The sequence below is a fragment of the Gossypium raimondii genome, chromosome 11 (assembly GCF_025698545.1).
Source record: "Gossypium raimondii isolate GPD5lz chromosome 11, ASM2569854v1, whole genome shotgun sequence".
NCBI classification, from domain to species: domain Eukaryota; kingdom Viridiplantae; phylum Streptophyta; class Magnoliopsida; order Malvales; family Malvaceae; genus Gossypium; species Gossypium raimondii.
Window position 1 is genome coordinate 60954611 of NC_068575.1, and position 14410 is coordinate 60969020.

At 34.0% G+C, this 14410-nt stretch overlaps 5 protein-coding genes across 5 annotated transcripts; 2 read left to right on the forward strand and 3 right to left on the reverse strand.

Moving 5' to 3' along the window:
* Positions 1-518: 518 nt before the first annotated feature.
* On the reverse strand, positions 519-1816 carry LOC105802006 (hypothetical protein). Its single transcript, XM_012633403.2, has 3 exons — positions 1189-1816; positions 930-1102; positions 519-834 (listed from the first exon to the last, which is right to left on the reverse strand). The coding sequence occupies exons 1-3, from the start codon at positions 1765-1767 to the stop codon at positions 714-716; spliced, it is 873 nt and encodes a 290-aa protein (XP_012488857.1). The 5' UTR covers positions 1768-1816; the 3' UTR covers positions 519-713.
* Positions 1817-4416: 2600 nt separating this feature from the next.
* LOC105802003 (zinc finger CCCH domain-containing protein 12) lies at positions 4417-6699 on the forward strand. Its single transcript, XM_012633400.2, has 2 exons — positions 4417-5792; positions 6199-6699. Exons 1-2 carry the CDS (start codon positions 5054-5056, stop codon positions 6468-6470), a joined length of 1011 nt encoding a protein of 336 aa, XP_012488854.1. The 5' UTR covers positions 4417-5053; the 3' UTR covers positions 6471-6699.
* LOC105802005 (RING-H2 finger protein ATL29) lies at positions 6418-8112 on the forward strand. The gene is made up of 2 exons (XM_012633402.2): positions 6418-6565; positions 7175-8112. Exon 2 carries the CDS (start codon positions 7200-7202, stop codon positions 7917-7919), a length of 720 nt encoding a protein of 239 aa, XP_012488856.2. The 5' UTR covers positions 6418-6565; positions 7175-7199; the 3' UTR covers positions 7920-8112.
* A 125-nt stretch (positions 8113-8237) lies between these two features.
* On the reverse strand, positions 8238-9666 carry LOC105802004 (E3 ubiquitin-protein ligase Os04g0590900). The gene has a single exon (XM_012633401.2). The coding sequence runs from the start codon at positions 9297-9299 to the stop codon at positions 8367-8369; it is 933 nt and encodes a 310-aa protein (XP_012488855.1). The 5' UTR covers positions 9300-9666; the 3' UTR covers positions 8238-8366.
* A 1536-nt stretch (positions 9667-11202) lies between these two features.
* LOC105802007 (33 kDa ribonucleoprotein, chloroplastic) lies at positions 11203-13208 on the reverse strand. Its single transcript, XM_012633405.2, has 4 exons — positions 12792-13208; positions 12585-12683; positions 11912-12202; positions 11203-11574 (listed from the first exon to the last, which is right to left on the reverse strand). Exons 1-4 carry the CDS (start codon positions 13146-13148, stop codon positions 11461-11463), a joined length of 861 nt encoding a protein of 286 aa, XP_012488859.1. The 5' UTR covers positions 13149-13208; the 3' UTR covers positions 11203-11460.
* Between the last annotated feature and the right edge of the window lie 1202 nt (positions 13209-14410).

Genomic DNA, 14410 nt, shown 5'->3' on the forward strand with positions numbered 1-14410 from the left:
CAGTAAGTAGACGTGGCACGTTAAATCATAATTTCAAACGAAAATTTTAGTGTAAAAGTACTTTTTTGCCCTGAGTAATTTAATTCTTTTCTTTTATATTCTTTTAACTTTCTTTTTTTTCTTTATTATTCATTCTCTTCTACTTCTCTCTCTCTTTCCTCTCTTCTTCATTTCTTTTAATGTAATTTTCTATGTTTTCTATTTGTTAAAGAAAATATAAAAGAACAAGTTAAAAACATAAAGAAGAAATTAAATTGCTCAAAACGAAAAAATATAGGGACCGATTTTATAATTTAATCTAAAATTTTATTTAATATGATGATTTAACGTACACACCAATTTCATCATATACTATTAACTGCAATTAATGACTCAATGACTAAAATGTTACAACTCGATAACGTAAGTGATTAAAATATAATATTTCAAACATAAATAATTAAAATATAACTTGAAGTAAATAAAATATCTATTTTAATAATTTACCATATAGAAAATGGCTGTTAATAAAACCACATAATAAAATTAACATTTAATGTAAATACATATTACATTTACAGCAAATAGCTGAGATATGATCAAAATCAACTAATCACGTATATTTCTTGTAGCATCATTGATAGCTTAGTAAATAAAGTTAGCATTGATGTAATAGTATTACACAAAAACATTATCTAATGTCCACTTAATTTGAAAGAACCCTTTTTTTCATTTTAAAATACTGGAACCAGAGGAGCGGAAATTCCAAAAATGTCATCCAATTCGTCTTCTTCATTATCACCATCGTCTTCCTCTGTTTCCCACATGAAGTGTGCGTAAGATCCAAGCACCATGCTGTAAAATAATATACACCAAGAAACTGAGTTTGGGTTTTGCAATTATAAGGATATAAAGTGTGAAATAGTGGTTTTTTTTTTTTTTCAGTTTACCAGTCATCGGGAGACGCAGTCATGGCTCGGTCGAAGTAAGATCTCGCTCGGCTTTTGTCTCTGTGTCTTTCCCATATTAACTTTGCGTACAATGATAAAACCTCTCCGTCGCCGGGACTCACTAAAATGGCTCTGCCGTAATACTCCTCGGCTCTCTCCGTATCCTTTTCGACCTTCGAAAAACCAAAGAAAATCGGGTTATTTGTTTAAACCTGGTAGTCGTAGTGATTAATGTTATTGTTGATGTTAAATCTTTTACCTCGTGCAAGAATTTGCCGTAGTTTCTTAAGAGAAGTGAATCGGCGGGATTCAGATTCAACATTCCTCGATAGTAATCGCTGATCTTGCTCTTATGATCGAACGAATCATCTCCGTGACTGCCACCATGTTTCCCGCCTTTTCCTAATCCGTCACCTGAAAAACCGATCTCCTCCTTTGGGATACTGGATTCCGGCCAAACCGGCGCGAAACTCGCCCCCCTATCGCTTCCGTTTCCAGTCACCAACGCTTGGAGTTCCCTATCTACTTCGTCCTCCGACGCACACTCTTCCTCCGGTATCCCGGCCGAGATACATCGAGATCCGACGGGAGACCGAGACACTGACCTTGCAATATCGGAATCGGACAAGACTCGCCTTATATGCGGGTGAGTTCCCTTGGGCTTCCGTTTATCCATTGGGGAAAGCAAAGATATTAAAGGAGAGCTAAGGGTTCTCTGATCGGCGGAGTAAAGACCGGCGAACGAACTTTGACGTGAAAGAGAAACCTTCGGTGAAGAAGTGGTGAGAGCCGGTGACGTGACCGGAATCGAACCCCCTCTCAAAATCACAGCTTTCATAGCTGAAGAGCGTTTGTTTCTCGGGAAAAAATAGGTTTTACAGGTTCAGTTACTGTTAGGCCTTTGAAATGGGAGAGCTTTACGTCGATATAAATAGTTGCATGTTAGAGAGACATGTGGTGAGGGTAGTTGACTTTGAAAATCAAGGACATTGCGACACGTGTAAGAGAACACGTCGGCGTCGGCTTTGCCGAAGAGTGATGACCGGAAGAACCCCACTTTCTTTGTGGGGTCACGAGAAATGGCTGATTCGATTGTGTAAGAAGGTGCTGCCACGTGTTTAGGATAGTTCCGGTTGCATGAAATTTGTAGTTTCTCGAAAATAAAAGGCTTAGTAATTTACATATTTTTAAAAAATTCGATTTCACCGTCAATTTTTTTTTAAAAAGTTCAATTATTTTTTAATTAAAATACTAATTAAAAGATTGAGTTTTTAAATGTGGTACTTAATATTATAATTTACGTGTACTTCTTGATAATTATTTTTAATTTCTATAAACTTTTTTAATTTCATTTTAAATATTTTTATAAATTTTAAATTATTTAGTAATGTATCATATAATATAAATAGTTTTATATCAATATAAAAATAAAAAATTATCATATCAATATCGTTAAAATTAATACTTTAATGAGTATTTTATGTAAAGAGATGCAACCATAATGTAAGAACATAAATATTTTATGCCATGTTTTAATTAATTAATTATTTTATATTTATATTATATAATTATATTTTTATAATTTTGGTTAGTAAAGAACAACATAAAAGTGAAATAATGTTAAAAAACTCAAAGCGAAGTAAAAAAAAAGTTTAGTTAAATTTATTATTTTATTTAAACTAATAAATAATTACACTTAAAAATACTCATCTTAGAAAACATTTTAATTTTAATTTTCAATTTATTTTAATTTAAAAACATTTATTTGCAAATGATATGTAATATAAAGTCCAATCTCAGCCCAAATTACAATCCCTTCCTAAATCTTGCCTCGCCGTGGGCTTAAGCCTACTTGGTTTATTTTATTTATAGGAGTACATATAGAAATTGGAATTTTTCTTAATGAAAAAGAAAAAAAAGAAAAAGCTGTTTTTGTTAAAAGAATATGAGGGGTTGAGTAGGCAGAGTTTTGAGTATTAGCCTTCACTTTCTCATTTTCACTTTCACCTTCAAAGTAAAATTTTTAAAAAAAATTCCACCGTGAATCTACAAAAATCAACATTGTCGCGAGAAATTTTCAATTAAGCCCATTCATCCTTGAATTGAAATATGTTATTTGACAAATTTATTCAGAGTGTGACATAATTATCACTAATTTACATACTAAGAACATGACATAATTTCACTAACAATATAATTTACAATTATATTGATACACTATTAATATTTATCATTTTTCACAAAGGTTAATATTTGCAATTATGAACTTAAGAAATTTATTTATTTAAAATTTCAAAATTTTCACTAATTAATTTCCAATAATGATGTTTTAATTCCTTGGTAATAGTGTTTTGTTTCAATAACTTCACCCAATAAATACTAAAGTATTATAAACAAATAAATACTTAACAATAAAATGTGTCATGCATTTATCTCATCATTTTACACATATCAACTTTCAGCTATCAACTAAGTTTTACCAAATATTTTTAAATAAACAATTAATAGAATCAGTTAATCAAACTAATTCAACAATCAACCAATTACCACACAAGGCTAATTGTCAAATTATTTGTATGTAAATATTGATTAATACGGATGTTGTAATAAATGATATAATCACAACGAGAATACCAAAAGGAGTTATTCATGCTCAAGCAAGTTTCAACAATACCATTGTTACTGTTACAGATGTATGGGGTCAGGTAATCTCTTGGTCATCCGTCGGCACTTGTGGATTCAAGGGTACAAGAAAAGGGACCCCTTTTTGCTGCTCAAATCGCAGCGGGAAATGCTATTCGAGTAGTAGTAGACCAAGGTAGGCAACGAGCAGAAGTTATGATAAAATGTCCCGGTCTCGGAAGAGATGCAACATTACGAACTATTCGTAGAAGTAGTATACTATTAAGTTTCATACGAGATGTAGCCCTTATGCCACATAATGGTTGTAGACCCCATAAAAAGAGATGTATGTAGAAATAACACTAAAGAAATTAAAAAAAAAATAATTCAACTTAAATAATGAAGACATACTTATAAAAACAAAGGGATTTGTTTTTGTAAAATACCTAAAATTAATAAAACAATCCATCTCCACTTCAATATATTTAAAAATATTGTGAAATACTTAAAATAAAGAATTTAACAATTTCTTTTAAGAAATTGAAGGTTTAATTAAATATTTTAAAAATATTGTGAGATGGATAACAATTTTCAAAAACTTTAAAAATACTTAATTAAAATTTTCAAAAAATTAAAAGGCTTAAAGTTCTCAAAATATTTCATCCAACCCAAATTGGATTTATATAAACTCAGTATGAAATCCAAAGGAAATACTTTTGTTTTGTTTTTACTGAACTACGATATAATTCAAGTGATGTACTTTAATTTTCCACGAAAATCGGCACGAGAAAAAAAATCTTTTCTTGAATTGTCTGAGAGAGAAAAACCAATCACTTTTAAGATAAGAAAAGGACAAAAAAATATACACTCAGGAAATAAAAGAAGAAGGGTATGCAACAAGTTTACGCATGGTTTCTTTGGCTGTATCAACACTGTTTATCTCTTCTCCAAACTTGCAGTGAGACAGTTCAACAAGTTTTCAATCTTTTTTTCCAGAAAAAAAAATAAGAAAAAGAAATATCTGAAAAAAATTCTTTTGTGTGCTTTGTTTTTTCATTTGTTTATGATCTTTAAAAGTACAATTTATCTCTAAATTTCATTCCACATATAAAAGATATATCTATTTATGTATTTTCCCACTTTCGTTATCCTTAACAAATAATATATTTTTCCAACATGTCTAGACTATTTTTTTAAAAATTTTAAGGTCGTAGATCTAAATCCAAATCTTTCAACTAAAATTTCCTTTTCTTCGTTTCTATCTTTGTTTGATCTGTTGTGTTGTTGTCTTAAGTATTTTTGAAATTTTTAGTTCAAATTTAGGTTCTTTAGATGTATACTAAAATACCCATTTCTCAAATCTCTAGGAATCTCACTTTTTAACTTAAAATTTTCTTCCATTTTCATGTAATTTTAGTTTCTGGGTAGGTTTCCTCTTCCATGTTTCTTACTTAATTTAGGGTTTTCTTGGAAAAAAAAAAATTCCTTTCTTTTTTCTACTCATGGATTACAGTAGAGAGAACGTAGTTCATGTAATTCCGACAAATGATAATTGGGTCCCGAATTCAAGTGACCCATCAGTTTGGGCAACAGAAGAAGATTATCGTGTTTGGAACAACCAAGAAACCTCCGCCGACACGCTTCTTTCCAATTCCGACCAGCCACCGAACAAGAAACCAAGAAATTCCCAGGATTTAAACACTAGGTCCAGAGCCATAGGCAAGATGTTCTTCAAGACCAAGCTTTGTTGCAAGTTCAAGGCCGGGACTTGTCCTTACATTTCGAATTGCAACTTCGCTCACAGCACCGAAGAGCTCCGCCGTCCACCTCCTAACTGGCAAGAAATCGTGGCCGCACACGAAGAAGAGAAAGGGATCCTGTCGGAGCCGAGGGAAGAATTTCAAATCCCATCTTTAGGGTCTACCAGTTTCTCAGGAGAAACACAGAGGTCATATAAAGGAAGGCATTGCAAGAAGTTCTATTCGGAGGAAGGGTGTCCTTACGGTGATAATTGCACCTTTTTGCACGACGAGCAGTCCAAGAATAGAGAGAGTGTAGCTATAAGTTTGGGCCCCGGAGGATATGGTGGTGGTGGCGCCGGCGGAGGAGGAAGTGGCGGTGGTGGTGGGAATGGATCAAATGCAAAGCCGTCTAATTGGAAGACAAGGATTTGTAATAAGTGGGAACTTACTGGTTATTGCCCTTTCGGAAATAAATGCCATTTTGCTCATGGAGCTGCAGGTATGGTTTTATTGATTGATTGGTTTGCCATTTTCATATAGATTATGGAAAGTATTTATGGGTTTCGATTGTTCGTTATTGGTATTAATTATTCAGTTAACAGAAACTAGCATTTAGCAAGGAACAGGATTACTTTTGTTCAATTGTTATGAGTATACAGGGATTGTTTGTTTGGTGGGTATGCTATTGTATACCTAAATGATATTTGAGATTACCGTGGTAGTATGCAATAATTTGTTAAAGCAATCCTCATTTGCAGAACTTTGATCTTTTACTTATGATTTAGCTTAAACCGATGTGTGGGGTGATGCAAACCAGATAGGTGTGTGTGTGTTTTTTCCAGCGTATATAGGGTTATTTTGCTGTGTGTCAAGGATGAATGTATACATATTTCTTCTTATTGCAGAACTACACAGATACAGAGGGGGCCTCGGTGATGCAGAAATTAAGGATACTAATGCTACCTTGTCCGACTCGAAGCAAGGTGGAGCAATGCCTTTGAGAACTCCTTCAGACTCCGTGGTGGCATCAGTTCCCCAACTTCCGGTTTCAGACGTTTACCACTCGCAAAGGACATCGATTGTACTCCAAAGGCCGGGGCAAAGAACTCTTCAGAAATGGAAAGGTCCAGATAAAATCAGTCTTATATATGGTGACTGGATCGATGATATTCAATAAACTCATTTCTTTCGAGTACCGTAACCCGGGACGGTAAACAGCCTTTCTTCGGGACAATGAATAGTCGATAGGGTCGTGCACGTAGGCCTTGGGGGGTAATCTTTTTTTCCTTTTTTTCTTTTGCTCATTTCATTTCGAAGTCTTTAATGGATCCTTTAGCTTATGTACGAGGGATTTTATTGAATGGCTGTAGACTTTGCCCTTGTTATCAAATACCCTTTTTATTTCATTATTTTTGTTTTTTTCTTTAAAAAATTGATCTAATTGGTGTGCAACAAATAGTAAAGAGATCAAGGGCTGATATTAAGTTAATCACAAAATGGTCCACATCATATTTTCACCGAGGAGGACTCGTTCAATAGCCAAAAATATGATGCATTACCAAGCATTAACTTTCCAAATTAAGCTTACCAATTTTTCATACTCCAAAAACACTTTGACAATGTCGCCTTGCTTTTCTCTTCCCTCTCAACACAACAAAGAAGAAGAATCTATCTCGTTTTTTCTTTCATCAATGCGAAAATACTCGGCCGGAACCATCTATACTCCGGCCACCGATACCCAGTTTATTCAATGTCGACATCGACGTTTTCTAGTCACGCGCAAGGACCCTCGTCGAACGCCAGCCCGCCATTGGCGATAATTATATCAGTAATTTTGCTTGTTTTGTTTGCCTTTGGTTTTCTCACCATATTCTTTTGTAGGTGCATCCTGCAAAACCTTGTTAGAATGTGGAGTCGACGGCAGAATCCTTCAGGTGCCGTCGATGCCGCCGCAGGTGCAGATATGAGTAATGGCCTCGATCCAGAACTAATACAAGCTTTCCCTACGTTTTATTATTCCACTGTCAAAGAGTTTCGCCGCGAAAAATATGGCCTAGAATGCGCTATTTGCTTAGGAGAGTTCAATGATAACGATATGCTTCGACTTTTGACAATTTGTTGTCATGTTTTCCATAAAGAATGCGTTGATCTATGGCTTGAATCGCATAAAACTTGTCCATTTTGTCGCGGGGAGCTAGACGAGCCTAGGCAGTCGTTAGACAAATCACCTATGATTGTCCGTAGCAATTCCATGCATGAAATCGGAGCAAGCCAAAGTCCATTACAAGATGCTGTTTGCATCGACATTAGAGAAGATGATGATGACAAGGACACTGTTGGTGAGCGAGAAAATGAAGCACAAACATCTTCTAATACAAATCAAGAACACAGTAGGATCCAAAAATTTTCGAGATGGAATTCAACCGGCCACTCCATACCTAGGACTAGAGAAGAGGATAGATATACTTTGAGATTGCCTGAACATATCAAAAAACAGTTTGTAAGGGGACACAAGATTGCAAAAAGTTGTATTACCTTTGGTGAATTCACAAGCCCTTCCGACTACCGGAATCAAGGCTCCGGTAAACCATCAGAGACACTCCAAGGAGACATCGATAAAGTTTAAGTTTTTAGGAACTTTTTTTTTTCTTTTATTCTCACAAAAGCTCAATTTTGATATTATGTTAGGAAATTTCTTAATAGAGTTTATATTACAAGTAGTATGTGACAACATTTTTCAGTTCTTATTGATTTTTTATTCTCATAAGAATTTTTATTAATTTGAGTTGAGAGAACCGAATATACTTTATTTTTTCAAATTTAAAGTCTCGGCCCATGATATTCATGCACAGTATATTGAATGTGGAAGAAAATTGTGAACAACTTAAACGTGTTTTTCTTTTTTATGATCTAATCAATGAAGCAGAGGCAAATGACAGATAGATAGTAAAAAAAGCATTGAGATATCTTTTGATTTTCACAGGATGACCGTGACACAAAATCTCTCTTTATCTCTAGATGATTATACTGCTATGAATGTGATTGGATTATGTAAAAAGGGTTTGCTTTAGATTTATAAGGGAATAGAAGGATCTCTTGATCTTCCTTGGTTAGCAAGAAAGAATCTACCACTCGAAAAGGATCGCTTCATTGCAACAGGGTTCATCACACAGTGCAAGACCCTCGTTTTATTGCTATTCTTACTGGCTTCTGTGGATTGTTTCGATGATCCAGCGATAACCGATGAAAACTGGCACGCTTCGTCTTGATTCATAAGCAAAATATCAGCAACTGAAAGTTGGGTTTGATGTAAATGATCCATGGAAACTGATCTTCTCATATGCTGATGACCTTCGTCTCGAATCTCGATCACGGCGTTCCTTCCTTGAGCGTTGCCTACATCATTTGCGGCAGCTTCTACGTTTTCGTTCTGCAAAAGTTCGTTGCTGGAAGGGGGTTCTGTCACCGGTGAAGCGCTAACAAAGGTTATACTAGCACGGCACAGAGGGCAATTCGAATGAGAACTAAGCCATGCATCAATGCAATGGACATGGAAAGCATGGCTGCATTTAGGCAAGAGCCTTAAACTTTCGTCTTGTTGGAACTCGTTGAGGCAAACGGAGCAATCCGTTCCTTCGACCGAGTTATCGCCCTTTCTGTATTTGCAAACCGTAATGCAGTTGATGAGAGCCTCATCCAAACCGGTAGATGAAGCCTGCCATGGCTCATGAGTAGATGGGTTGTGATTGTCGTCCAACATTTCACCACCACTGCCATGAACCTCTCTCCTCACACTTTTCCCACAATATTTATATATTATGGTATAATAACTTAGTAGAATAAAAGCACAGGCTAAAATGCCAATGATTGTAATCATAAGAGGGGAGAAATTAGAGGCTGAATCATCATGAGGGAATCCCATAGGAGGTGGAGGAGAGAAGACGATATAACACCATTGTGGACAATACAAGCTACAAAAACCTTGAGAACAGTCTTTGGTGTTCATGTATGGCACCCAGGTTTTTTTTCTAGGGAAACAAACAGACCCCTTAACAACAAAGACAAAAGCTGGAAGATAGCCCTTTAGATCGATTAGAGAAACCACAGGAAAATAGGATGGTCTAATAAGGATGAAACTAATGCTTTTCCAATTGGACACTACATGTGCAAAAGAGTGCTAACACAGAACAGAGTGCATGGCAATGAAAGTCTCCTCCTTAAATGCATTTCTTCAAGACATAAAAAAGAGTGCTAAAAGCTGCCAAAGGCCAAAGGGGCTGACATGGAAAGCAACATAAGGACAAGAAAGAAAAACATCAAGAGAGGAATACTAAGAGTGTTCTCTTTTGCTTCGATATTTTTTATCCTCCTTTTTCTTTTTTCTTTAGCTATCTTGTGTGTGACTTTTCATTCCTTGTATTGCAATAGCAATACTAACAAGTGTAGTGTTGGGTGTAGTGTAAGTTATTATATTAAGAGTCGAATTATATTTTGTCTCTCTACTAAAAAAATAACAAATTAGTTTTTATATGTTAGATTAAATAGTAAACATATTGTTTTGTTAAAACAATTATCCATTTCTATTATTAAAAACTGGTCCCTACATGTCGACATGAAGTACATGTGGTATGCTATGTGTAATTGTTTGGCTATTCTGTCAACCACACCAGTTTTTAACAACAGAAATGAATGAAAATTTTAATTAAAATGACCAATTTACTCTTTGATTTAATATATAAAGACTAATTTGCTCATTTTTTTAGTAAAAAGGACAAAATACAATCTGGCTACTAGTACACAGACTTCCATGATACTTTTATTGAATTCAAACACTAGAGATAACCTTATTCGAAAGTATATTTATGAACCTCAAGAAGATTAAATTTCATCAATTATAAAAGAAAATACCTTAATCAATAGTATATTATGAACAGAATTTAAGATACATTTATTATCCTTACGATTGAAGCAAAGGACTTTAGAGATTTTCCCTACTAAGAACAAATAAAAGAAAGGCTTAAACACAAGCCAAGCACCTATAGAATGTTTAATCAAGTGACAATTATTTTCTAGGATAATGAAATGACTTACTTTATTGCAGGGCAAAGTTGTTGTCAAAACTTTAAAATATATGCAGTGGATCAATGGATTGGGCAGTTTTTAGTCAAATGAAGAAGCTTTATTGAGTCAAGTGCTATGACCAAGAAACCCTCTTTCTCTCTAACCAAACAGCATAGTTGTGTTGCCTTTTCTCTTCTTTTCATTTCTACTTTTTTTTTCAGTGCTCTCTATCTCTCTCCCTAGAATCAGTCCAATAGTCTAAACCCCTTAGTGACCTATTAACTTTAGTGATCTTTTTTTGCACATTCCAAAGACCCATTTAGATAAAGTATGAGACTGAGATCATGATATGTTTAATCGATTCTGGTAAACATGTGATCATAACAAGAATAATGCTAACTAATAACAAGGTAATAATTACCCAATAATAATATAGATATTTTTTTTATATTATGTTTTAAGCATTGGCACATTCCACCCAGTTATATTATTTGAATTTTAAGTAAATGTAGATTACGAATATATGAGAAATTTTTTACTTAATTTTATTAATTAGATCCATTTTGATACTTAAAAGCCTCGAAATTTATATCTGTAGATATAAATTGTCAAACTGAACATTAAGCCTATAACTTTTGGCTCCTCAGCAAGGTAACTAGGTTTGATTTTAGTACTTTTTTTTATCCATTTCGATACTCGAACATGACAACTAAGTTCATTTTGATATCTGAATTTAGATTCTATCAGTGATGTGATCATATCATCAAAGTTTTATATTTTTCCAAGTTTAGAGACCAAAATAGACTTGATTGCCAAGTTCAAATACCAAAATAGACATAACTACCAAGTTCAGGACCAAAAGTTTACATTAATCCTTTTAATAATCACCACAGATATAACATAATTCCCATCCAAATGAATTGAATGCATGTAATATAGATAACAAGTTACAGGAAAACTTATCAAGACACAAACAAAAAGAAAATGTAAACATTTAAAGACCACCTGTATAAGCATGTGACAAAACTTTCTAGCTTAAAGTCTCATTTTTGTACACTAATCTCAGAATGATGGAAAGATGAGGTCCAAGTGAACTCAATGATGATCTAAGCCTCTTCATTTTGATCATCAGGCTCATCCTTTTCCTCTTTCTTTTCACCTCCAGATTCATCATCTTTCCTTTCACTGAATTTTAAACGTATTGGTCGGTCCATCAATTCCTGAAAATAAAAAAAGAAGAACGAGTTCATTCAAACCGTTTCGTTTTAACAATGGTTACAGTCAAGCTGATGACGAAGTTACAAAAATTGGAGCAAGAATCGTAAAAAGGAGACAATTGAGTGAAGGGAACATCAAACTTATGTCCAAGGCAATTTCATCATACAAAAGGGTTCTACACAAATCACCATCATAAGCCTTAAAACCAGTTTATTTAGCCTGGTAATCATCATATTAGCCATGCATTATGGGCTTTATTATAGTGCTTTCCAAACACAAGCAGAAAAGCATAGTGCAAATATATATATATACGTGTGTGTATAAATTAAATTTTATTACCTTCCCATCTAGAGTAGAAACAGCAGCTTCAGCTTCCTCCATTGTGGCAAAGGAAACAAAGCCATACCCAGCAGACTGTCCCGACGGGTTAGAAAAAACAACCCTAACTGAAACCGGATTAAAGGCAGAGAAAAATTCTCTGAGGTGAGTAGACCTAGCTTTCCAAGCAAGATTAGAGACATAAAGCTTATGGCGTGTCTCACGGGAAGGAACGATTGGCTCCGAAGAAGGCGGCGAAGGTTTCTTCAGTCTCCTTGAAAACTCTACCCTAATAATTCTCCCCGACACTTCCTGCACCATGAATCATTGCTTAAAATATGCATAATGAGATGATTAAATAATGTGTTCTTCCTTTTTGATATATCAATTTCAGCTCCATCATGAGCTCATATACAAGGAGGGTAAGTGATAACCCCTCAAACATTTCAAACCAACAATGAACAATCCAATGACACAGGCTCAAACTGAGTTCAAATGTAACTCTCTCAATTAAAAGAACGACAGAGGCTAGCTAATTCACAGGACATAATTGAATATCATTGAAAATGACAATCATTTAGTCCAATCTAACAATCAAAATGTGCAAAAAAAGATAGGAAACAAAATACCCTTTATTCAAGCAGACCAAGCAAAAGAGTAAATAAATTTAAAATGAAGAAAAAGAGAAACTTACATGAGAATCGAGTTTATCGATAGCAGCCTGAGCTTCTTCACCAGAAGCCATTGTCACAAATGCGAAGTTCCTACTTCTCCCATCTTTTTGCTTTATGATCTAAAATCATAACAAACCAAAAAAAAAAAAAAAACCCATAATGTAAATAATTTTAATTTGCTTTGGCAAAAGGAGGAAACTTTAGCTTTATAGAGAAGGGCATATAACCTCAACATCTTTAACAGTCCCACATTGGCCAAAGAGGTCTTTGATATCAGCAACCGTATAAGACCAAGGCAAATTCAACACAAAAAGCTTCCTTTTCACATTTGATTTCTGGGTTTTATCTGTTTCAGCTTCTAAGCTCACCTCTTGCAGTGTAGACCAGAGTTGAAAACTCAATTTCTTTTGGGTGCTGATTAATGGCGAGATGGAGATATTGTGGGAAAGTAAAGGAGTAGACTTGGGAATGTGGGAAGTTAAGGAAGAGAGTCTACTGGGTTTGGCATATAAGAGGAATTTAGAGGAAGAAGAAGAAGGGTAACATGAAAAGGAGAGTGCTGCTATTGCTTCAACAGTGGCCATTGTTTTTTGAGCTCTGGTTCACAGCGAAAGCAAAGATTTGAGGCTTCGTTTATGGTGGAAAATATCTCCACATACAATTGATGTGGACTGTGGATAAGACTCGGAGGAGCCAATGGAGACTTGGGCTTCCTTGTTTCATCATAAACTCAATGTAACAGCAATAGGCCCAAATCTCTAAAACTAGACTAACCCATTTTTGTTTGCAATTTTCATCTAAATTAATCTCAAAGCCCAATCTCTACTGTTAAAACTTAGAATCTTATATCGGTGCAAATTGTAAAAAAAAAAAAAAAAACAGTTGGGTAAAAATACTATGGAGTTCTTTGTACTAGGAGTTTGATTGCATTTTACCCCCTCTACTTAAAATTTGGGTAAATTAGTCCCCATATGTTAGATTAAAGAGCAAATTAGTCATTTCTATAAAACATTTCGTCCATTTGTACTATTAAAACTAGTATAGATCATAGAATAATCAAAACCAATTTTAACTGTAGAAATAGATAAATTTTTAACATAAGGACTAATTTGCTCTTTGATCTAAATTATAGGGACTAATTTGCCTATTTTTGAGTAGAGTGAGTAAAATGTAATCCAACTCCTAATAAAATAACCTAATGGTACTTTTACCGTGTTAGATACGGCGGTCATGATTTTTGAAACTAGATTGATAGTCAAATTTATTAGATTATCGATTTTCGATCCAATTGATATCGATTTCAATTAAATATATTATTAAAATTCATGAAAATTTTAAATATATATATTAATAATTCAAACACCAGCTTAATCAAATTTATCTTATTTCAATTGATTCATATCAATTTATAAATCAATCAATTCTCCCAATTACTTTAAACAAATATACTAATTGATTCGCGATTACATCAACCAATTCAATCTAATTTCAATAAATATAGCAATGAATTACACCCTTTTGTACCCTTATGAAATGATGTAAAAGGTATTAATTAAAATAAAGAAGAAATTGATTTCCAATCCTAGCCACACATTCAACGACAGCCTTTATTTAGAAACCAATTTTATCATCATAAAATAATCAGGGTTTGAAATGGACATGCGCCCAAATTTCACACTCAAAAGAAAAAAAAAAACCAAGTTGGCTTACCTAAATCAAGGTGTTTAACATCAAAAATTAATATTAACAACATGAAAACATCATGATAGTATTATAATAGCTATATTATAATTTATAACACCCATAAATTTCTTACTTAACCATAATGAAGAAGTATTTCAACATT